Source organism: Gopherus evgoodei, chromosome 8 (assembly GCF_007399415.2).
Source record: "Gopherus evgoodei ecotype Sinaloan lineage chromosome 8, rGopEvg1_v1.p, whole genome shotgun sequence".
Lineage (NCBI taxonomy): Eukaryota > Metazoa > Chordata > Testudines > Testudinidae > Gopherus > Gopherus evgoodei.
In genome coordinates this window covers 56,411,056-56,436,503 of record NC_044329.1, presented here as the reverse complement: position 1 = coordinate 56,436,503, position 25,448 = coordinate 56,411,056, and the positions used below count along the sequence as shown (strand labels likewise).

Sequence of the window (25,448 nt, the reverse complement as noted above, 5' to 3'; positions counted from 1 at the left end):
AATACAAGCTGCGTGAATATAACACAAAGAGAAAATTTATCCTTCCCTTCTTCCCACCAATTCCCTTGAACCTTAACTAGGAGAAAAAAATTAACAGGTCTTACAAGCAAAACTTTTAATAAAAAAGAAAGAAAAAAAGTAAAAGGTTTATCTCTGCACTTTAGATGGTAAACAGTTACAGGGTCTTTCAACTTATAAACAATAGAAAGAAACTTTCTCCAGCAGAAACACAATTTAAGCTACTTCCAGCAAGTACACATATGCAAATGAAACAAAAAACAAATTAAAAGACTATGACAGCCTTTTTATTACTTACAATTCTGAATAGATAAGAGACTGTAGCAGGGAGATTGGCAGAAACCTGGTTGCACCTCTAGTCCCATCCAGGACCCAGAGAGAACAAAGCCAAACCCCAAATCCACAAACAAAGGCTTCCCTCCACGAGATTTGAAAGTATCTTGTCTCCTGATTGGTCCTCTGGTCAGGTGTTTGCAGGTTACTGTTTGTTAAGTGAAAGAGACATTAACCCTTAGCTATCTGTTTATGACAAGAACATATCTGGGAAACAAAATGGGAGATGACTGCCTAGGAAGGAGCACTACGGAAAGGGGTCTGGGGTCATAGTGGATCACAAGCTAAATATAAGTCAACAGTGTAACACTGTTGCAAACAAAGCAAACATCATTCTAGGATGTAGTAGCAGGAGAGTTGTAAGCAAGACACATGAAGTAATTCTTCCATCTTCTTCACTCTGATTAGGCCTCAACTGGAGTATTGTGTCTAATTCTGGGTGCCACATTTCAGGAAAGATGTGGACCAATTGGAAAAAGTCCAGAGAATATCAACAAAAATGATTAAAGGTCTAGAAAACATGGCCTATGATGGAAGATTGGAAAAACTGGGTTTGTTTAGTCTAGAGAAGAGAAGACAGAGGGGACATGATATAGTTTTCAAGTACATAAAAGGTTATTACAAGGAGGAGGGAGATAAATTGTTCTCATTAGCCTCTCAGGATAGGACAAGAAGCAATGGGCTTAAATTGCAGCAAGGGCAGTTTAGGAAAAACTTTCTGTAAGAGTGGCTACGCACTGGAATAAATTGCCTAGAGTGGTTGTGGAATGTCCGTCATTGGAGATCTTTAAGAGCAGGTCGGACAAACACCTGTCAGGAATGGTCTAGGTAATACTTAGCCCTGCCATGAGTACAGAGAGCTGGACTAAATGACCTGTCGAGGTTCCTTCCAGTCCTATGATTCTAATTCTCTCCCGAGACAACACAGGCATGACTGGCAGCCAAAAAGATTCTCTCATCCACCAGCTTTAAATATAAGAGCTGCTTTGGGTGGAGGGTGTTATGCAGAACTGGGGAGCCTGTCCAGCCAGGCAGTTAGAGTGGATGGAAGGAGGAGGGGAATGACAGGCAGACAAGCTACCAGCCAGAACGATACAAAGTGGAATGTTTCCAGGTGAATGATAAGCTAAGAAAATGAAAACGGCCATACTGGATCAAACCAATGGTCCATCTAGCCCAGTATCCTGTCTGCCGAGAGTGGTCAATGCCAGGTGCCCCAGAGGGAATGAACATAACAGGTAATCATCAAGTGATCCATCCCCTGTTGCCCATTCCCAGCTTCCTAGCATGTCAGCTGGCTCTGAGAGGACTCTATCCTGCAATGTGCTCAGTGCCTCCTGGGAGATGGTGCCGGGAGCCCTCAGCTCCCACTAGAGTCGGTGGGAGTAGTGCCCCCCGCCCTTGAACACCTTGCAGGTTTGTCCCTAGAAAGCCCGAACAGAAGGTGGCAGGTAAAGCATTGCTCAGCAACAGAAAGACAGCCTGATTCTGAGAAGAGCCAAAAGTCCATTCACGTCAATGGGAGTTTCAGATGCCCAGCACCACTCAGGATCAAGCCCAGAGATGATGACAGAGAATCAGTTGTCTCTACAGTCACCTTGTGGGCTGAGAAAGGAATGTGGCAGAGATTCAGACTACAGGAACCAGATGGCCTCAGTCATGTCTGTGTGGAAGACACACACAGGGACTCTCTGACCCCATTCATGCAGTCAAGCTGGCAGGAGGCGCTCCCTGGAGACCCGGCCCATATGCTGCCAGTACACACACAGTTCTGCCTCTATGAAGCCTATCTGTGCCCCTCCTATGCTCCCACCACTTCCCCAAACCATCTAAATCCAGACAAGCCACTCGCAGCACGAACCCTCCCCTCTCCTCCCACACACCATCCCCTCTGCTAGGCTGGGAAAATGGCATGGCCCTTGCACGAGGTGACGGTGTCACACACATCCTGTTACCATAGCATATGGCACATGAATCATTCACAAAGCCTGGGAATTAATTATTCATCCAATCCAAAGACTAAACACTTTCCTAAATGTCCTAGAAGGACAGAAGAGAGGGGAGAGGGGGAGGGAGATCAGGAAGGCATCATGTAGGTAACCAGCAGCATTCATGATTCACTGATTTAAAGAAAGAGAGAAGGGGGTGGGGGCCTCTTGTCTGTGTTGACCAGATGATTAGCTTGTATTCAGAATTAATAGGACCACCTCATGCATTGGCAAATAGTCACATTTCTGTGGCCATATAATGCCGCAGACTTCCTCATGACAGTCACATTGTGATGTTGCTGCTCAGGGTCTCGCCGTTAGAAAGGGACTCCCTGATGTTATGGTGTATCCCTTCTCTCATGGGCCTTTCAATCCATACCTTCCAACTTTCCAGTCAAGAAACACCCTCAATAACTTAGACCCACACTGTAACCTGTCTTCGAGGATGGATATTCCCCGAGGAATGTACGTGAGGTTCACAGTACCCACCCCCCACCCTGTCTCTGAGAAAGGAAAGCAGCCCTGAAAGGCCCTTTCCATTTTGTGTGGGCAGCAGGTCAGTTAAAAATGAAGGGCCTTGCACCTTGCAGAGTGGATGTCAGGGGCTCCTGTTCGGATTAGGTCGTGTTTTGACAGGCCTTTAAACGAGGACAGAAAGAATAAAGCAGTGCAGGCGCAGACCCACTGCACATCCTCAGGGAGGCCCTCACCTAAGAAGTGAACAGAATTGAAGTCATGATGCAATTCAGCTGTTGGGAGGTGTGACTGAACCCATTGCTAGATAGGAAGGTCTGGGAACATCCCCTGTCCTCGTGGAAGAGAGAGCCACAACTGTGAGACACCTGCCACAACAGCATTGGTCTAGTGGGTCTCTGAGCCATCACCCTCAGGGCATGCAGCCGTTGTTATGGCAGCACACACCTGGGAATACTAGCAAACACACGAGGGGGGGATCCCAAAATAGCTGCCTGTGCCAAAGGGAGGTAGGCAATGCTCTGGCTGGGAAAGGAGGGACTCTAATCCAGAGCAATTCATACAAATGAGATACTTTCTCTCCCAAAGAGAGAAAAAGCTTTTAAAGCCTTTTAAGCCAAATTGGTAATAAAGAGAAAACGCAGCTAAAGGGACACAAATACTGCACTGTTTGTGCTCACAGATCTCCACTGGATACAAAAACAGGGAGATGCCAGCATCTGGGTGAAGATACAGAGGTGCTTTCACATGGGATAACACACACACAGCATGCCAGGCTGCACATGCAAACACACACACCCAGAAACAGGGACATCAGTTCCCAGCTTCCATAGGAGGGGAAAGATTCCCTGTCATCCTCCCCGGCCCCCTTCCCCACTGGGCAGCTCCTGATGGTGCATCAAACTTTAATGGGTTCATTTCTCAGCAGAGGCACAGGCTAAATACAGATGGATAGATACAAGGCTCTCTGATGGCTCCCTTATTGTGAGAAGGAACAGGGTATCCAGGAGAGAGGGGGAAGGAAACAAGGAGTGGTTTCTTCAATACAGAGCCTGCATTAAGGGCTTGATCCAAAGCCCATGGGAGTCAGTGGAAAGACTTGGTTTCAATAGGTTTTGGATCAGGTACAGAGAGAATGAATCTTATGCCATGCTTGAGTGTTCATAGACTCATAGGAATGGAAGGGACCTCGAGAGGTCATCGAGTCCAGTCCCCTGCCCTCATGGCAGGACCAAATATTGTCTAGACCATCCCAGAGAGACATTTATCTAACCTACTCTTAAACATCTCCAGAGATGGAGATTCCACAACTTCCCAAGGCAATCTATTTCAGTGTTTAACTACCCTGACAGTTAGGAACTTTTTCCTAATGTCCAACCTAAATCTCCCTTGCTGCAGTTTAAGCCCATTGCTTCTTGTTCTATCATCGGAGGCTAAGGTGAACAAGTTTTCTCCCTCCTCCTGATGTCACCCTTTTAGACACCTGAAAACTGCTATCATGTCCCCTCTTAGTCTTCTCTTTTCCAAACTAAACAAACCCAATTCCTTCAGCCTTCCTTCATAGGTCATGTTCTCAAGACCTTTAATCATTCTTGTTGCTCTTCTCTGGACCCTCTCCAATTTCTCCACATCTTTATTGAAATGCGGTGCCCAGAACTGGACACAATACTCCAGCTGAGGCCTGACCAGCGCAGAGTAAAGTGGAAGAATGACTTCTCGTGTCTTGTTTACAACACACCTGTTAATGCATCCCAGAATCACATTTGCTTTTTTTGCAACAGTATCACACTGTTGACTCATATTAAGCTTGTGGTCTACTATGACCCCTAGATCTCTTTCTGCCATACTCCTTCCTAGACAGTCTCTTCCCATTCTGTATGTGTGAAACTGATTGTTCCTTCCTAAGTGGAGCACTTTGCATTTATCTTTATTGAACTTCATCCTGTTTACCTCAGACCATTTCTCCAATTTGTCCAGATCATTTTGAATTTTGACCCTGTCCTCCAAAGCAGTTGCAATCCCTCCCAGTTTGGTATCGTCCGCAAACTTAATAAGCGTACTTTCTATGCCAACATCTAAATCGTTGATGAAGATATTGAACAGAACCGGTCCCAAAACAGACCCCTGAGGAACCCCACTTGTTATACCTTTCCAGCAGGATTGGGAGCCATTAACAACTACTCTCTGAGTACGGTTATCCAGCCAGTTATGCACCCATCTTATAGTAGCCCCATCTAAATTGTACTTTCCTAGTTTATCTATAAGAATATCATGCGAGACTGTATCAAATGCCTTACTAAAGTCTAGGTATATCACATCCACCGCTTCTCCCTTATCCACAAGGCTCGTTATCCTATCAAAGAACGCTATCAGATTAGTTTGACACGATTTGTTCTTTACAGTTCAGTTAAAGTTCAGTTAAAAACCTGCAGGTAACATTTGTCAGCTTGAGACAGATGGGAAGAGCACACAAGCAAGTCCCCTTAAGTAGGGAACATCTGAGAGACAGCGTATCGAATGGATTGCCCAGGGCTTGGAGACAGGAACTCTGGGGTTCTAATCCCAGCTCTGCCAACCACATGCTATGTTGATTTTGACAAGACAACTTCTCTGTCTGTTTCCAGTCTGTACAATGGAGAGTAGGACATCAGCCTCCCAGGAGTTTCGGGGATTAGTTAATACATGCGAACTGCTAATGTCATTGGATGCTAGGTGCTAGACAGAGGAGGGGTAGAGCCCAGCTGCACAGGAAGCAAGGAGATCCATTTAGGAGAAATAGATGATATTCTTCTCCAGCGAAAAAGGACACTGACAGGAGCAGGAGCTGTAGGTGAACAGACATCTGGGTAACAATGTTCTCTTTCACCTGTGGAAATGGAGATGTTTGCTCTTGGGAAATAACTCGCTAGCAATTCTCTGTATATATATGTTGGTGTGGATGAGAGAAAGAGAACACATGCACGCATATACCAATGCACAAATACACCCACGGCTCGGCATAGCCACCTCTGTGGCACCATCTTTTCTTGTCCATCAACTTGGAGACACACTCCGTCCTCCCTCCAGCCTGATGGGGAATCAGCCCGAGAATGCAAACTCTCTTGTGCAAAGCTGCTTCACACTTAATGGGGGTGCCAGGAACAGCCTCCTGGGCAGGATTCCATTGGAACTGCACAGCTGTAGGCTTGGGGGAAGTGGAGCAGCAGGCAGAGATACAGGCCAGCCCTCCGTGCACAGGACACTGCCTCTCAGGAAGACCCTTAGAGATGCAAGCACATCTCAAAGGATCTGCAAAGTGTGGGGGCTGAGCTTCCCTGCTACTCTGGTACTACTGAGAGGGGAACAAGGGAAAAGCCCTTCCCCTAAGCCTGCCCCCTTCAATAAATAAAAATATGGAGGAAATTCTGGGAGGGGAACCTAACAGCTTTCTTCCCCGCCTTGTCCCAACCCTTCTAGAGGATTCCCAGAAGGAGAGCAGGGATGGGGCCTATGACCATCACGTAGGAATTGTGTCACCAGCTACAGGAAATAAATGCTCCAGAGCTGCCCCTCTGCCTCTCAGTCTTGTCTAGAGGTTTGCAACAACAATAGAAACACAGCTGTCTAACAACTGTCCCCTGCACCTCAGTCCAGCCATGCCACAGCATGGGTTGTAACTGCAAAGAGGATTTCCCAGTGAACAGCACAGCTGGGATAGGATGCACCAGCAAATGCTGCTTAGCCCACACTGCGGGGACTCTGACCCAGAATTACCCTCAGCACCCCACAATGGAAGGTTTATGACTCAGAGGCTACTCACCTCTGACTCCAGCACAGGTTGGTTCTGTAAGGCCAGTTATGAGGTGGTTAGTGGTATAGGGCGTGTGTAAGGAAGCCCAGGAGTGGCAGGCTCCGCATGGCACTATCCCCTGGCATAGCAAAAGGCCAGTGTTCGTTCGTTCATTCATTCATTTGCCCTGGCCACGTTCCACCACATGAAGTACCTTAATGAAAACCACAAAGCTCCCTGGGCTTCCAAGAGGCATTCAGGTGCAGCAGCCATTATTAAACTCTTGTTAAAAGGCCTGAAGCTAGTACTTTTTTTATTGACCTCGATTTATTTATCCTGGTTTTACACAGTCGATAATTCATCAGCTACTTCCCGCATCATCAACACTCACACAGAACTAAGGCTGTGGGAGCAGAGCACCAACAAAATCTAGCTGGTTTCCATCGATCTCACATCCTCTAAGCCCTTCCCCTGGCAAGTCATTTCTCTCCATTAAACAGGTGTAAATGTCAAAGAATTGGATCTGGCAGGTATCAGCGAGGCTTGATGGATCAGCAGGACCACGTTATGGAAGCCTGGCCATTTGAAAAACAGAATCTCTTTGCTAGCATCTGTAATTAACAAAAGCTGGGACTCCATACAAGTTTGCAAAGACTTCCTTTTTGCATAGTAAAAAAGTTCTCCCAATTCTGTCCCTCTCTCTCCTGTGACTTGTTATTGTATTATTCTTGTAATTGCTATAGAAAATCCAATACAAATTCTATAATACTAAAGAATCATATTGTGCAGAGCACATCCATCTAACCGTTTGCAAGGAGTTAACCCCTTTTTTCTCCTTCCCTGCTTTCTAAAATTATTTCATGTGAATTTAATTCAGGTGAAAGGTCCCTGACTGACAGCTCTAGGGACAAACGTCCTCTCTAAGTCCATGGAGCAGGTACTGCATGGCTGGTTATTGGGAGTGCAAGCTTCTCCCACCATCTTGTCAGGTGGATAGGCCACCATTAGGGGGAAGAAGGGAGTTGATTCTCCAGACCCATTCAGTCCTTGGTGTCTCTGCTGAGACTAGCAGTAAAGATGGTAATTGGTGTCAGCAGTGGTGTCCCTGTTTACATAAATGATGAGTGCTAAGATCCTACATACACTCAAGAGGCAGTTTTCTAATGTTGATAATTATGCTAATTTCCAGCCAATATTTGTCCATATTTGATCCTGGACATACTACTCAATGAGAGCTGTCAATTCAAATTTCAAAGGCTGGCCAATTTTTAGTTGTGTGGAGGGAAAAATTAACACACACACACACACACACACACACACACACACACACACACACACACACACACACACACACACACACACCCCAACAGGGAAAAGAACATTTTCCTCACAAACCACTCACACCTCCAAATGAAGGACAAAATTCTGCTCTCAAAAAACCATCCTTTTAGATGAAAAGCAAGCATGGAAAAATGCATTTTTTCAGAAAATTATGATTACATGGCAGTACAGGTTAGAAACAGAAAAAAATTATACACTTAACTGTAGTGTTAGCTGTGACACTGTCAGCTCATGCCAGGACCACAGGCCTCACTGAACACTAACAAATGGATAGCTGGAAACCACTCTGATTCACCTCTGTTTTAGCATTATCAAAATTGATACAGAAATTTAAGTTGATAAGAATGTGTTCACCATGTTTAGACTTTATAAAATGCTTGTCGCATGCTGCATGTATTGATCTCATTTATAACTTCTATAGCCCTTGATGTAAAGTTATTGTGAGTGTTTGCATTGTAAACCTCTGTAATTGTATAACTCACCAAACTAGAAAAGAAGCATTAATCAAAAGGCTCATCCTGCATGCAAAATGGCCTATTGAAATGAAATGAGGTATTGTGTAGCATCAAAGAGAGAGGCCCCGTTCCTCACTTCCTCCAGGAAGCAGAGACCTATGCATGAACTCATCTCATCAGTTTGGACTCTGAAGTGAAGGAGATAAAAAATTTTGACAAGAAGAAACTGAATCTCCTTCATGCTATCTGGCAGGGCCAAGATTCCTAAACATAAGCAAAGAGGTCACCATGCTGCTTGGCACAGGTTAGCCCTGAAAGACATTCTGAATTGACAGATTACTACAACTCTGTCACTTTCTGAATCACAGACTGAAACTCGTTTCTATATATATGCTCACTTGCTTTAACCTGTAAATAACTCTCATTTCTTTTTCCTAGTTAATAAATCTTTAGTTATTTATAACAGAATTGGCTACACGTGTTGTCTCTGGTGTGAGATCTATGGTACACATTGACCTCAGGAAAATGACTTGTCTCTTGAGACGGGGAACAACCTAAATATTTTGTGATCTTCAGTGTAAGTGACCATTTATCACATATACAAGATGGGTCAGGTAATAACTTTTATTCGATCAACTTCTGCTGATGAGAGAGATGAGCTTTCGAGATACACAGAGCTCTTCTTCAATTCATTTATCACATAGTCCAGCTCGCCCAGGTGGCAAGATGGAGTGTCTAAAGGGACTGTCTGTGACTGCAATACAAGACTACTGTAGTTCTTTTGGAGTTCACATTTGTTACTAGGTTGGTGAAATCTAATTACGGAAATGCCACCAGTTTGGGGTGTCTGTCTTGCTTTTTGACAGCCTGCCCTGAGGTTAGAAAGACAAGATGGGGGAGTTAATATCTTTCATTGGACCAGCTTCTGTTGGTGAGAAGCACAGGTGCCACGCCACAATCAGCCCCACAATCAGCGCCTCCCCCTCCCTCCCCATGTCTCCCACCCATTTCACAGCAGGCAGGAGGCTGGGGGCAGGATCGAGAATGTGGTGCACTCGGGGGTAGGGGGAGGAATGAGGTGGGAAGAGGCGGGGCAGGGTGGAGCAGGGGTGCGAGAGGAGGGGGTGGGGTGTGGCAGGGGTGTGGCATTGAGGGAAGGGGTGGAGTAGGGGTGGGGCCTGGGGCAAAGCCAGGGGTCGAGCACCCCCCGGCACAATGAAAAGTCGGCATCTATGGTGAGAGGGACAAGCTTTCGAGCCACACAGAACTCTTCTTCATGCTCTGAAGTTGGCACTCTTTGTCATGAGCCACTCCAGATAGCGTGATGTTAGCTACCAAGTAGAAGCTAGAATGTTAGTCAATTCTGATCAGTAGTTTCTATTGGGATGAATATCCAGATTTATTGATTTAAGAAATAAATATTGATTGAGGCAAAGTCAATGTCAACACAGTAACAGGACAGATTCTCAGCTTGTTCCCGGAAACATGAATCCAATCTATGTATTGTTCCATACCATCCAAATGTTTCTATCATAAAGATTGGAATAGCCCTACATTAGGGCCACAGATTTCAAAAGTGTAACAGCTTTTCCTGTTAGACACTTTGTAAAGGAGTGAAATGAGCTACAGGTCTGTGAAAAAGAACACTGTCTTAACTCCTGATGAGCCAGTCAGGAACCCGATTCTGTGTGTGTTGATTGGCTCATCAAAGAATGATCACTATCTAGTCAAGATGCAGTCAATTATGCACTCATTCTGATGGGTTAACATTGATCCAGACTCCTGAACTTTTTAGCTCCTCAGAGATCAAAAGGATGGGCTTCTTTCTAAACTCCAGAGCAGTTCCCAAGGACCATACTTTCCACTTCAATGACAGTGTCCTCTCTCCCCCAGGAATTTTTTTGGTAGCCAGGGGCTTCACCTGATAAGCCTTGAATAGCCTGTATACCCCATTACCCTCCTGAACAGAGACTTTTAAGCACAAACACTCAAATACTTCTTGAAAGCAACTTTCAATTTGCATATTTCATTGCAAAATCCTGCATTTGATCTCAGCTGATTAGTTATACAAGTCACCTAGGCAGGGAGCAGAAATAATATTACCTGACTTTTGTAACTCACCAACCCAGCATGAACTTTACAGTGCAAATATTCACCATAAGCTATTCATGAATGATTGGCAGCCCAAGAATTATTTGCTGAAGAAATCCTCTAATAGTGTAGAACTGCAAATACACTTGGGAATTTCATGATCACTCGACAAATCCATTACACAGAACAACAAAACTTGTTCTGCATCTTACCCACAGTTCCTTCCAACCCAATGCCTAGAGCAGCAGAGGTTCACAAAATCCCATAGGGTAACATGGTGTGAAGGCAAACACTACACCTATGGCAGTGTCCTGAGCATGTCACAGCACTCAAACCTCAGCCTACCTCATCTCCTCGTTACACAAGTTTTTACTTCTCAGATGTGACAGCATGGATCTTAGTCCAAACACAGAACCAGGCCTTGGATGGGTTGGGAGAGATGGGCTCAAGTATTGCAGTCGCTTCCTTAGAAGATACTTTATACATCAAATATTGTTGGCACAAAACTCTTGTCTTTCTCCAACTATTTGCCAGCAGTGAGAAAACAGCAGAAACTCCGGGGGCGCTTTCTGCTGCTTCACAGCTATTGCTCTGCCCAGGTTTTGTCTTGCTGAAGCAAAGATCAGGACACAGGATGGCTGTTCAAACATCAGGAGTGTCCAACAATGGTTATAACAGGTAGTGATCCACAAAAGAATGGCGCTGGGCGAGGCGTATTGCTGGCAGAGTAAAAGCCATGCAACAACTGGCAAAAGCAAGGTCTCCTGTGAGGCAAGCAAGAGGAGGTGCTGCCCTTGGACCCACCCCCAGAGAAGGGAGCACTTTCTAAATAAACCCCAAGGACACTTGCTGTTGAGGCCTATGGTTTTGGTAACCGGGTCCCTGATATTTGTCAGCATGTTGAGTTGTATGGAGCTCAGAGCCCTTCCTGGACAACTGATTCCCTGGCACCAGGCCCAGAGCACAGAGAAGCTCGGAAAGAAATAGAGAATGTGTTCATAGGTGAGTAACCGTTGAGTGCTGACTCAGCCTTCTGTCAGTCACGGTCAGCAGGGAGAGAGGGGAAAGGTGGCTGGTAACCACTGGTAACCACAGTGAGAGGAGGTAACCACAGTGAGAGGAGGCCTGTGCCAGAAACCCCCCCTGCCTCTCTGCTGAAGGGCCCTGGTCTGGTGAGGGCTGTCTCCATAGTTCCCGCCCATGCAGCCCCCCTCCCTCATCCCGGGGCATGACTTGCTTTTTGACAGATTCAAGCCAGAGCCTCCTGCTTATTCCCCTCCATCTGGGAAGCTGCCTGCCCCATCCGAAGCCCACCTGGGAGCTTCTCTTCCATGTTTTTGTCAGCGTAAATAGGGGGTGAGATTGTCTTCCATTTTCTCCAGGAGACTGTGCAGGGAATATCCCTGCAATGCCCCCAGTGACATGCACCAGCCCAGCTGCAGGGGTTCAGGGGCTCATCTGGAAGCCTGCTTTTCAGGGGCTATAAACCAGGAAACCTCCATCCTGGAAGAAGAGAGGGGATTGCCCACTCCACCCCAGGGAGGGCAGGGGGTGAGGGGAGTGGTACTTCTCTGTGACATCAACCACCCTGAGGCATCTGCAGACTCAGCACAGTAGGCTATCTCCTTGCTGCTCCAGGTCTGCCACAGTGCAAGTCTACAATGTATGTATGCGCCAGTCCCCCGGGCAATGAATCACAGCCAGGGCCATCACTAGGGAAAGAGGAGGGGGATGCAAAATGACGCTGGAAAGACACTGATCTGTCCCAGTAGAGAGGCCACTGCTCCGCTCCCTACAATCATTCACCTGGCCCAGGAGCCAGCTTGGAAAGCTCCGAAGAGGATACCGAGATAGGATCAACTTCACTGACCCCTGCTGCCTCCGCAAGCCAAGCACTCCTGGGTCATGGGGAAGAGAAACCAGTAGCTGACCAGGCTGCACTGAGGAGCAGCACAGCCAGCCATGGCCTCACTAGCCTGACAACGAGGGAAAGGAGGGTGCCTGGGGAAAGCGATGGCTCAGAGCAGTGGGAGAAGGTTTTCTCATTGTGTTCAACATCGCTAAGAAGTAAGCGAGGAGGAATACCGCACACGCACACACCCAGCTGCTCCTCTTAAATCACAGTCCTTTGGAGTATAAGTATTTGTTGTACATACAGCCTAGAAGCAAGCTAGCTGCTGAAGGCAGTCCTGGAGAAGGGCCAGACACGGCACAGCCTTCCAATGGGATTTCATTGGTTCATAGTAACCTTTTAGCTTTCTTAGCGTGGGTACTAGCGAGAGCAGACTCGGAGTAAGTTCCAGAGGGAAATGGCCTGAATGTGCCAGTGGGTGAGCACTGGGCCATGGCACAAGAAGGGGATGGACAGCAGAGCCTGAGGGGCTGCTCTCCAACTGGCAAATGGTCAAGCCATTTGTCATAAACAGATGGCTAAGGGTTAATGTCTCTTTCACCTGAAACACCTGACCAGAGAACCAATCAGGAAACCGGATTTTTTCAACCTTGGGTGGAGGGAAGTGTGTCTCTGAGTCTTTTGTCTGTCTGCCTGTTTCCTCTGAGCTGTGGAGAAGTAGTTCTATTTTCTAGTCTTCTGTTTCTAAGTGTAAGGACAAAGAGATCAGATAGTAAGTTCTATGGTTTCTTTTCTTTGGTATTTGCATGAATATAAGTGCTGGAAATGCTTTGATTTGTATTCTTTTTGAATAAGGCTGTTTATTCAATATTCTTTTAAGCAATTGACCCTGTGTTGTATCATCTTAATACAGAGAGAACATTTGTATTTTTTCTTTCTTTTTTATATAAAGTTTTCTTTTAAGACCTGTTGGAGTTTTTCTTTACTTCAGGGAAATTAAGTCTGTACTCACCAGGGAATTGGTGGGAGGAAGAAATCAAGGGGAGAGCTGTGTGTTGGATTGCTAGCCTGATTTTGCATTTCCTCTGGGTGAAGAGGAAAGTGCTTTTGTTCCAGGATTGGGAACGGAGAGGGGGACTTACTCTGCGTAGTTTCACAGAGCTTGTGTCTGTGTATCTCTCCAGGAGCACCTGGAGGGGGGAAGGGAATCAGGATTATCTCCCTTTGTTGTGAGACTCAAGGGATTTGGGTCTTGTGGTCCCCAGGGAAGGTTTTTCAGGGGGACCAGAGTGCCCCAAAACACTCTAATTTTTTGGGTGGTGGCAGCAGTACCAGGTCCAAGCTGGTAACTAAGCTTGGAGGTTTTCATGCTAACCCCCAAATTTTGGACGCTAAGGTCCAGAATCTGGGAATAAGGTTATAACATGGTGTAGCAGCGGCGGGATATAGACAGAACCCAGAAGCCAGTAGGAATATTATATTTTTCTTTTCTCTGCTAAGGGCTTTTTAGCAGAGAGAAACAGTTTGGTTTTAAAAGGGAACCAGAGAGAATTTTTTTTTTCTCTGCTCTCTCTAGCAGTTTGTGGCTTGCATAGTAAGCAAGAAGCCATTAGCAGACTATTGACAGTCTATTGTCACACAATAGCACTCCCATTGAGAGTCATACCAGCACTCTATATGCATGCAAATAAAGTGGTTTTTCTGGTTTCCCTTCATTGAACATTAGCTAGAGAGAAAAGGAAAAAAGCACTGTTGCTAGGCAGACTTCAGGAGGCAACAGAGAGCCTGCAGTTCAGAAAATAAACACCGGAGGGCACCCCAACACAAGAAAACAGAAACCATGACTTCTAAGGCAAAGATTGACGCCGAAGAACAAATCAAAGACGCTGAACACAGGCGACAGATGGAGATGAAAGAAAAGGAAGAAAGCCTCAAACTGGCAGCCTTCCAAAGAGAACAGGCAGCCCAAGAGGCAGCACACAAAAGAAAACTAGAAGAAGAAGAGTTGGCCCACAGAAGGAAGCAAGAAGAAGAAGAGGTGGCCCACCGCTGAGAAATGGAAAAGCACCAAAAAGAAATGGAAAAGCACCAAAAAGAAATGGAAAAACAACAAAAAGAGAATGAAGAGAAGGAAAAACAGAGAAAACATGAACTGGAGATGGCAAAAGCTGGGCTGCATGTGCCAGCCAACCCTAACAACCCGGCGCCAATTATTGCTCCCCAGCACAGGAAATTTCCCACCTACAAGGCAGGTGATGACACCGAGGCCTTCTTGGAAAATTTTGAAAGAGCCTGTCTTGGGTACAGCATCCCCGAAGACCAGTACATGGTAGAATTAAGGCCACACCTCAGTGGACCTTTAGCAGAGGTGGCAGCTGAAATGCCCAAGCCGCAAATGAATGACTATAAACTTTTTCAAACCAAGGCCAGATACAGGATGGGGATAACCCCAGATCATGCCCGTCGGCGCTTCAGAACCCAAAAATGGAAACCAGAGGTGTCATTTCCCAAACACGCCTACTACATTGCAAAAAACTATGAGGCCTGGTTAACAGGAAACAACATTCAAACCTTGGAAGAAGTGAACCTCCTCATACAAATGGAGCAGTTCTTGGATGGTGTTCCTGAAGACATCACACGGTACATACAAGATAGAAATCCCAAAACTATCGCTGAGGCGGGGGAGATTGGAGCCAAATGGATGGAACTGGCAGAAAGCAAAAAAGCTACTGTCAAGGGGAACGATTACCCCAGGGGGCACACAGACCATAAACCCTACAACCGAGGACAGCCAAAGACCCTCCATACCACCCAAGTAAAGCCACAGATACCCTACTCTTCAACCTCACCAGTCTCCAGTAACTCACCTCGGCCCAGTGACCCATCAGATGGAAGATGCTTTAAGTGTAATGAACCGGGACATATCAAGGCCAACTGTCCCAAGAACACCATGCGAGTGCAATTCATTACACCACCATCACACCAAAGATCCCCAGGCCCGGATGCCTCTCAAATACCCTTGGAGCGAAGGGAAAATTTGAGAGTGGGCGGAAAGAAGGTTACTGCGTGGAGAGACACGGGGGCACAAGTGTCAGCTATCCACCAATCCTTCGTTGACCCCAAATTCATCAACCCAAAGGCCAAAGTTACAATTTACCCCTTCATGTCACAAGCTGTAGACTTGCCTACAGCTCAACTGCCTGTCCAGTACAAAGGCTGGTCAGGAATGTGGACTTTTGCAGTCTATGACAATTATCCTATCCCCATGCTACTGGGGGAAGACTTGGCCAACCAGGTGAGGCGGGCCAAGAGAGTGGGAATGGTTACCCGTAGCCAAACCAGGCAAGCTTCCAGACCCATTCCTGTTCCTGAGCCGTCCACAGAGGCCCCGTCTGTGTTACCAGAGACCCAGACAGAGGTAGTGGACCCGGATTCCATGCCTACCACTGAAACAGCCACAGCATCTCCAGTACCAGGCCCGGAACTGGAACAGCAACCAGCACCAGCAAGTGCAACCACATCTTCAAACTCAACGCCAGAGGGCGCCAGCGAGCCAAAACTGGCAGAAGCACACGACAGCCATACCCAAAAGGCTCAGCCAGAGCCTGAAATACCCTCAGGTGCACCAGCGGAGAGCGGTTCACCAGCAACGGAAACAACCCCATCACCTACATCGCTTCCAGAGGGACCAAGCCCAAGTCCACAGTCTGAGGAAAAACTGGTGACCCCAGCCTCAAGGGAACAGTTCCAGGCTGAGCAGGAAGCAGATGACAGCCTTCAGAAAGCGTGGGCGGCGGCACGGAGCACCCCACCGCCTCTCAGCTCTTCAAATCGATCCCGGTTTGTTATAGACCAAGGACTTTTATACAAGGAAATTCTTTCTGGTGGACACCGGGAAGAATGGCAGCCGCAAAAACAGTTGGTGGTTCCAACTAAGTACCGGGAGAAGCTCTTAAGCTTAGCCCATGATCATCCCAGTGGCCATGCTGGGGTGAACAGAACCAAGGACCGGTTGGGGAAGTCCTTCCACTGGGAGGGGATGGGCAAGGATGTTGCCAAGTATGTCCGGTCTTGTGAGGTATGCCAAAGAGTAGGTAAGCCTCAAGACCAGGTCAAGGCCCCTCTCCAGCCACTCCCCATAATTGAGGTCCCATTTCAGCGAGTAGCTGTGGATATTCTGGGCCCTTTCCCAAAAAAGACGCCCAGAGGAAAGCAGTATGTACTGACTTTAGTGGACTTTGCTACCCGATGGCCAGAAGCAGTAGCTCTAGGCAACACCAGGGCTAACACTGTATGCCTGGCCCTAACAGACATCTTTGCCAGGGTAGGTTGGCCCTCCGACATCCTTACAGATTCAGGGTCTAATTTCCTGGCAGGGACCATGCAAAAACTGTGGGAAACTCATGGGGTGAATCACTTGGTTGCCACCCCGTACCACCATCAAACCAATGGCCTGGTGGAAAGGTTCAATGGAACTTTGGGGGCCATGATAAGAAAATTCATCAACGAATTCTCCAATAATTGGGACCTAGTGTTGCAGCAGTTGCTGTTTGCCTACAGGGCTGTACCACATCCCAGTTTAGGGTTTTCACCATTTGAACTGGTGTATGGTCACGAGGTTAAGGGGCCATTACAGTTGGTGAAGCAGCAATGGGAGGGGTTTACGCCTTCTCCAGGAACTAACATTCTGGACTTTGTAAGCAACCTACAAAGCACCCTCCGACACTCTTTAGCCCTTGCTAGAGAGAACCTAAAGGATGCTCAAGAAGAGCAAAAGGCCTGGTATGACAGACATGCCAGAGAACGTTCCTTCAAGGTAGGAGACCAGGTTATGGTCTTGAAGGCGCAACAGGCCCATAAGATGGAAGCATCATGGGAAGGGCCATTCACGGTCCAAGAGCGCCTGGGAGCTGTGAACTACCTCATAGCATTTCCCAATTCCTCACTAAAGCCTAAAGTGTACCATGTTAATTCTCTCAAGCCTTTCTATTCCAGAGACTTACAGGTTTGTCAGTTTACAGTCCAGGGAGATGATGCTGAGTGGCCTGACGGTGTCTACTACGACGGGAAAAAAGACGGTGGCGTGGAAGAGGTGAACCTCTCAACCACCCTGGAACGTCTGCAGCGGCAACAAATCAAGGAGCTGTGCACTAGCTTCACCCCATTGTTCTCAGCCACCCCAGGACGGACTGAACGGGCATACCACTCCATTGATACAGGTAATGCTCACCCAATCAGAACCCCACCCTACCGGGTGTCTCCTCATGCCCAAGCTGCTATAGAACGGGAGATCCAGAACATGCTACAGATGGGTATAATCCGCTCATCTACCAGTGCATGGGCATCTCCAGTGGTTCTGGTACCCAAACCAGATGGGGAAATACGCTTTTGCGTGGACTACCGTAAGCTAAATGCTGTAACTCGTCCGGACAACTATCCAATGCCACGTACCGATGAGCTATTGGAAAAGTTGGGACGTGCCCAGTTCATCTCTACAATAGACTTAACCAAGGGGTACTGGCAAGTACCGCTAGATGAACCTGCCAAGGAGAGGTCAGCATTCGTCACCCATGCGGGGGTGTATGAATTCAATGTCCTTCCTTTCGGCCTTCGAAATGCACCCGCCACCTTCCAGAGGCTGGTAGATGGTCTACTAGCTGGACTGGGAGAATTCGCAGTTGCCTACCTCGATGATGTGGCCATTTTTTCAGACTCCTGGCCCGAACACCTACTACACCTGGAAAAGGTCTTTGAGCGCATCAGGCAGGCAGGACTAACTGTTAAGGCCAAAAAGTGTCAAATAGGCCAAAACAGAGTAACTTACCTGGGGCACCAGGTGGGTCGAGGAACCATAAACCCCCTACAGGCCAAGGTGGATGCTATCCAAAAGTGGCCTGTCCCAAGGTCAAAGAAACAGGTCCAATCCTTCTTAGGCTTGGCCGGATACTACAGGCGATTTGTACCACACTACAGCCAAATTGCTGCCCCATTGACCGACCTAACCAAAAAGACCCAGCCAAATGCCGTTAAGTGGACTAATGAGTGTCAAAAAGCCTTTACCCAGCTTAAGGCAACGCTCATGTCTGACCCTGTACTCAGGGCCCCGGATTTTGACAAACCATTCCTAGTAACCACAGATGCATCTGAGCGTGGGATAGGAGCAGTGCTCATGCAGGAAGCAACAGATCACAACTTCCATCCTGTCGTGTTTCTCAGCAAGAAACTGTCTGAGAGGGAAAGTCACTGGTCAGTCAGTGAAAAGGAATGCTATGCCATTGTGTACGCCCTGGAAAAGCTACGCCCATATGTTTGGGGACGGCGGTTCCAACTACAAACTGACCATGCTGCACTCAAGTGGCTTCATACTGCCAAGGGGAACAACAAGAAACTTCTTCGTTGGAGTTTAGCTCTCCAAGATTTTGATTTTGACATTCAACACATCACAGGAGCTTCTAACAAAGTTGCTGATGCACTCTCCCGTGAGAGTTTCCCAGAATCCAGTAGTTAAAAAGTGTTCTTAACATGTAAAAGTCTGTTAGTTATATACTTCGTAGTATAGGTAAAGGTGCATGTGTTGTATTAATCTGTTTATTTTCAAGTTCTAGAAGGAAATTGCCGCCAGTGAGCTTTCCCACTGTCTGCAATTTGGGGGGCGTGTCATAAACAGATGGCTAAGGGTTAATGTCTCTTTCACCTGAAACACCTGACCAGAGAACCAATCAGGAAACCGGATTTTTTCAACCTTGGGTGGAGGGAAGTGTGTCTCTGAGTCTTTTGTCTGTCTGCCTGTTTCCTCTGAGCTGTGGAGAAGTAGTTCTATTTTCTAGTCTTCTGTTTCTAAGTGTAAGGACAAAGAGATCAGATAGTAAGTTCTATGGTTTCTTTTCTTTGGTATTTGCATGAATATAAGTGCTGGAAATGCTTTGATTTGTATTCTTTTTGAATAAGGCTGTTTATTCAATATTCTTTTAAGCAATTGACCCTGTGTTGTATCATCTTAATACAGAGAGAACATTTGTATTTTTTCTTTCTTTTTTATATAAAGTTTTCTTTTAAGACCTGTTGGAGTTTTTCTTTACTTCAGGGAAATTAAGTCTGTACTCACCAGGGAATTGGTGGGAGGAAGAAATCAAGGGGAGAGCTGTGTGTTGGATTGCTAGCCTGATTTTGCATTTCCTCTGGGTGAAGAGGAAAGTGCTTTTGTTCCAGGATTGGGAACGGAGAGGGGGACTTACTCTGCGTAGTTTCACAGAGCTTGTGTCTGTGTATCTCTCCAGGAGCACCTGGAGGGGGGAAGGGAATCAGGATTATCTCCCTTTGTTGTGAGACTCAAGGGATTTGGGTCTTGTGGTCCCCAGGGAAGGTTTTTCAGGGGGACCAGAGTGCCCCAAAACACTCTAATTTTTTGGGTGGTGGCAGCAGTACCAGGTCCAAGCTGGTAACTAAGCTTGGAGGTTTTCATGCTAACCCCCAAATTTTGGACGCTAAGGTCCAGAATCTGGGAATAAGGTCCATTAAGAAAGGGACACCAAAGACAAGCCCATGAGATCATCTCCAGCTGCAATCCCACACACACCCAATCCCCAGGGCATGGGACCACCCCTCATGCCTGTGCATCATAGGGCCATTATGAGTCGCACGCCATCCAGTGTGACCCAGTACACTTTACAGTGTGAACCTATGGCACACCTGAAAAGACATTGCAAATCCACCAGGAAACAGTCTACCTTCTGCTTGTTACTCTCTGAAGAGTGAGACAAGTCCACTGACAAACAGAAAACCACCAGCAGAAAGCAAAGATGGACATGCTTTCCATCAAATCCCTCCAGGTCCCATGATTACTAGTGGCACTGGGCAAGCAGAATCCATGGCCATAGTCCCTTGCTCCTTCACCGCAGTTCTTCTACCAAACAGACATTTCCAAATAGCAGACCATCTGTCAAAGATGCCAGCAACCAATCAGAATTGCCCATCACTGTACTTCTGGCAAGACCCCCTTTGTCTCCCTCCTATCAAAGCAGGGAGCCAACAATGCCCTGTCCTGCCTGGTGGACACAGAACAGTGAGTCACTGCCCCATGACAGCATACCCCTGGAGACACACACATTGATGCACTCCCTGGACCTGCCTCATCGGCTTTAACAGCTAGACAAGTGACGGAACTCACTGCGATCAAACAGGTGCTCCTGCATGGACAGTCCCAACATGGAGTCTCTCTAAATGCAACATGGAATACTGGCCCATCAGCATTCATTGCCAGGAGATGTGGATGGGCAGTTGCAGCCATGAGCTATACCTAGGCAGCAGACATTTGAACAAGATGACCAGTCCACCCTTAGCCTTGTTTTATCCCGTCTCCACAGCCTGCCCACATGGTGGGGAACTGCCACCTTCAATAACACTCCAGCCCTTCCTCTTTAGACCTTGTACCCGAGCATAAACCTCCCCAGCAGGCATGACAATGTAACTGAGCTCTGGGATTCAGGTCTCTTGGACTCTACTCCTAGCTCAGTCTCTGATTAGGCAATAAACCTCAGGTGACTCACTTCACCTCAGTGATTCAGTTACCTCCCCTGCAACATGGGGAGGATGTAATAAGACAGGGGATATGCCAGGCTTTATTAATGAAGTGCTTTATTAATTATTATTAATAATGTGCACTGAGATCCACAGATGACAGGAGCCGCCTGCTTCAATATATTAAATTGGCTTCTTTGCATGGACTGGCAATATTTCAATCAGCACAACACATACCAAGGAATAGAGCTGCAGTCTGGATGTTTTTTTTTCCCCTCTTTGAATCCCCAGTCTCCGTGGACACCAGTTTGAATACACTCCACTTCCAAAGGTCCCTGTCCAAGAGGGATTGCACTTAGGAAGCTATGGTGTCCTGCTCGTTTGATTTGTCTCTGCAAATTATCATCATTCTAGCAAATTTACCAAAAAAGATGTTTGTTTGCTTTCATATTATCTGTGTGGAGACCGTTAACATCTCCTGACATCAAATCCAGAGGTGAAACCTGAGACTGGGTCACAAACCCAGGGTTAACCACCAGTCCAGTGACCTATGGCACGGCCAACAATTCCCAGTAGTCCAGAAGTGCTTTGTAGATGACCATCCGTGAAGTCAGCATCCCGCCCCAGCATAAAGGATTGTTGAGTGGAGCATTATGTGGAAATGGATTCCCACCTGGAACTGCTTTCTTTACTCTTTTTCTTCATTTTATTTCTTTATTTTTATTGAGAAAGCAGAAGCCAGCGCACTAGTGACTGGGCCCCAGAAGGCACTTTTGCAGTGGCTAGTAAAAGAGCCTTTCCATGCCCCAGTTTTGAAATTCTAACACAGCCTTTGCTTCCAAGACCAGAGCTGACCAGCTCCTCATCAAAACCATCTGCCCTTCATTTTCAACAAGAACCCCACACGCACTCCCACTTTCCTATTTTGCTTTTCCATCACAGAGTCCCAGTGTCCGGGTGACACCTCTGCTCTAGCTGAGGAAAGCTGAACATGACTCCATCCAGCACGTTAGAATGAGGTCATTCTTTTGCCTCTGAGAGTAAGCATGCCACGAGTGGAGCATGCCCAGCCCCTGCCAAGCTGAGGGAGCGAGGCCCAGGATTAAAACAGACTGAAGAGCAGCTCTCAGCCTTTAACAGGGACTAGTAAGTAGCGCTAGTCAAAGTCAGGCCTCAAAGGAGCACAGCATTTGGTTAATGAGGTTGCAACACAAACATTTGTGCACTTTCCCTCCTTTGGGGATGTATTTTAATCCCTGACAATGGATTCAATAGGGCAATTGTCCAAAGATCCTGACATTAGATGCCTACTTCTCTGGTTTTACACCACAGCGACCTGCTGTTGGATCCTACCACACAGCACCCTCCTCACCAATCTTTTGGCCACACCACTTCACGTACCAAGGACAACTTACCCACTGAGGACCACGATGAAGTCCATGACGTTCCAGCCATTCCGGAGGTATGAGCCCTTGTGGAAAACAAATCCCAGAGCAACTATTTTAATTCCAGCTTCAAAGCAAAAGATCCCAATGAAGTAAGGCTCTGTCTTTTCCTGTGAGAAGGGACGAAAGAGATTGGTGAGAGAGGGAGTTGCAGCAAATGTCCGGAGGAGAATGCTGCTTATACCTTTTTATTTAACATTGTGCTGGAGTGGAGTTTGGCTGTTCCACCATGCGCACTACTCGATATTGGACCTCACTCTGCCTGCTCTGCTCTTAGCACACTCTGAGGCCCCACAAAACCCTTGAATAATTAACTGCAGGGCTCAGGGCTCATCTCTGTTTCCTAGTAACCCTCCCTGCACCACTTTCTTGTTGATGACCCTTTCTGATACCTCCATTAATAGCAAGTATCCCTGCCCCACCCCCCCAGAGTTGGAGAGGTCTTTCAGAAGCATGAAGAGCCCAGAGGAAAGCTCCAGCCACATTCTGTCCTTCCCCAAAGGCATTCTGGGATCACCACCATCAGAGACAGAAAAGAGATCACACCTCCAGTTTTCTGAGATGCTGTAGGCACCAGAGGCTTAAACCTCAGCAACTGTATTCGCCAACGGGCTTGCTACCAGCTAACACCCACACCCGTGAGAAAGCTGCAGCTGCTTCCAGGAGAGAAGGAAGATACAAGAGAAAGGCACTTACTAGTCGTCGGGACATGGGTGTCTTGTCATCCTCGGGGAGGTGCTGCTCCAGCGCTAGGACGATGCAGTTTGCAATGATGGTGGCCAGGATCATGTATTCAAAGGGCGTGGAGGGGACAGTTAAGGAGCAGAAATGACAAAACAGAGATGGAACAAGTCTCTAATCCACAGACTCCCTTCCATCTTCCCCCTTTGTCACCACTTGTGACTGCTCAGGAAGCGATTACCATTTCTCCTCACACATGCGTGCATTCACACAGCAGCCAGATAAGCTTCCATTTTCCTCTGCTCCTAGCTAGTGGGGTGAGACCTACAGATACAGCTGTTTGGAAATGAGACAAGACAGCCAAGAGCACCAAGCCCATCAGCAGCTTCTCACCAGGGATCCAGGGGTGCCCAGCGCTCCTCCTCCACCTGGTAACTACAGTGCTGGTACTGGTGATGGAAGAAAGCCAATGCAATACAAGGAACTGAGCACCCATAGTGAGCTCCTCAGCCAGAGGTAGCTTTGAACTAGGACGATGCAGGATGCTGGGGGGCTGGAATACACATACAAAGATGAATAAGTACAAAGGTTTAAAATTGCCCAGAAGCCTCCTTCAGAGCCCACATGAAAACTGATGTGACCCAGCAAGCCTACCAGGTTGGGCTGCAAAATATAAACACAAAACACTCTCATACTTTTGTCAGGAGGGAAGGATTTTATCTTCTCTATAAAGGTCCAACCCAGCCAACCCTCCCTCACTAAATTCCGCTGAGAATCTGGACAAAGCCCAGCTCTTTGAAGATTCCCCGTAGCCTCACACCCCTCCTTCCCCACTCAGTCCTACCTGCCATCCTCAGGCAAGCCCCCCCAACCTGCCATTTCCTTGGGGGCCTCTCTAGCCAATAAGTGCCCATGTTGGCATTAAATACAGCCCCAATGTGGAATTTAACATCAGTCACCTGCATTTATAAAAGCCTAGCTCAGTCCAGCTGGGCTTGGGAATTATAGACCGGTCCACACTCTGCCATTTTTGGCTAAGACCCACGGCAGAGAAACACTGGGCTTACTCATACATCTGACTGATTTCAGTCTGGTTTCAGGCAAGGACACACGGCTGAGTCTACCTTTGTTAGAGTCATAAATGAGGCACGCCCTACAATGCACAGAGGAGATCTGTCCTTCCTTGCTGTTATTAACGCGTTGCTCATTGTATTCCATTGCATTGCCCCACTAGTCAGTTGGATATGACTGGGGATGTTTGGAACCCATTTGGGCCATGCCTGATAGAACATTCCCTGTTTGTCTCATTGGTTCAATTCCCATCAACCTTGTAGTTCAGATGCTTTCTGCGGTCACCTAGGGATCAGCACAGCTTCTGATGCACTGTCATTTCTGCATGGTATCGCTAGGAGCTCTGAGTGAGGTTTGGACCAAACAATACCCATTGCCCCCTCTCCAGCCTTTGAGAAGGTTATTAGGCATCTGGGTGCTTGTAGTGGGAAATTAGATATCAGATGGCTTGGAACTGACTGGAGCCTGAACTACAGCTCTCCAGGTCAGGGGCTCGTTTGATTATAGTGGATCACACAGTCCAGCACAGAGCATGCTGTCAGCACTTGACAAAGAATAAGAAATAAAAAATACAGCAAGGCTAAAATTATCTTAGCTGGGTCAAAGAGGTTACGTGAAGAGAATTTCCACAAGTCAGCCATTCGGTAGTGGGAAGTCCCTCAGAGGGCAGCATACCACCAGGCCTAAGGGGGTATAATGGGGAGTCCTTCAGAGGGCAGCATACCTCAGGGCCTAAGGGGGTGTAATGCACAGTCCTTCAGAGGGCAGCACACCCCAGGGTCTAAGGGATTGTAATGGGGAGCCTCTCAGAGGGCAGCATACTCTGAACCTGAGATTTTCAGAAGCACTCAGCACTGACCCAACTCTGCTCCTGTTGGATTCAATGGGAGTTTCCCTGTTGATTTTAATGAGAGCAGAGTGAGGCTGATGGTGAGTGCTCTTGGGAATCTCATCCTGAACACAGCTTTAGAGCAGGAGCTGATCTCGGAAGATTTGGCATTAGCTGTGGTCACAAGGATCACAACGTCGACTCCCGCCTTCGCTCTGCAAGCGCTGCCAGCCCAGCTTGCCTGATTCTCAGGGGCAGCTCTAGATATTTTGCCGCCCCAAGCACAGTGGCATGCCACGGGGGGTGCTCTGCCGGTCGCCGGTCCCGCAGCTCCAGTGGACCTCCCACAAGTGTGCCTGCGGAGGGTCTGCTGGTCCCGCGGCTTCAGTGGAAGCCGCGGGACCAGCAGACCCTCCGCAGGCACGCCTGCCCCTCGTGGCATGCCGCCCCAAGCACGCGCTTGGCATGCTGGGGCCTGGAGCCGCCCCTGCTGATTCTCCTCTTCCCCCACAAGCACTTTCGTGCTACTAGGCAAAATCCATACAGCTACTGCCTTGACCTCCTCAAAACTCACTTCTGTCATA

At 47.5% G+C, this 25,448-nt stretch overlaps 1 protein-coding gene across 1 annotated transcript in view; it reads right to left on the bottom strand.

The window, feature by feature from the left end:
• CACNA1E (calcium voltage-gated channel subunit alpha1 E) overlaps window positions 1-25,448 on the bottom strand; it is a 315,028-nt gene that overhangs the window by 210,974 nt on the left and 78,606 nt on the right. The window contains 2 exon segments of the mRNA XM_030572681.1: window positions 22,254-22,393; window positions 22,980-23,085. Of these exon segments, the coding sequence (XP_030428541.1) occupies window positions 22,254-22,393; window positions 22,980-23,085 (246 nt within the window).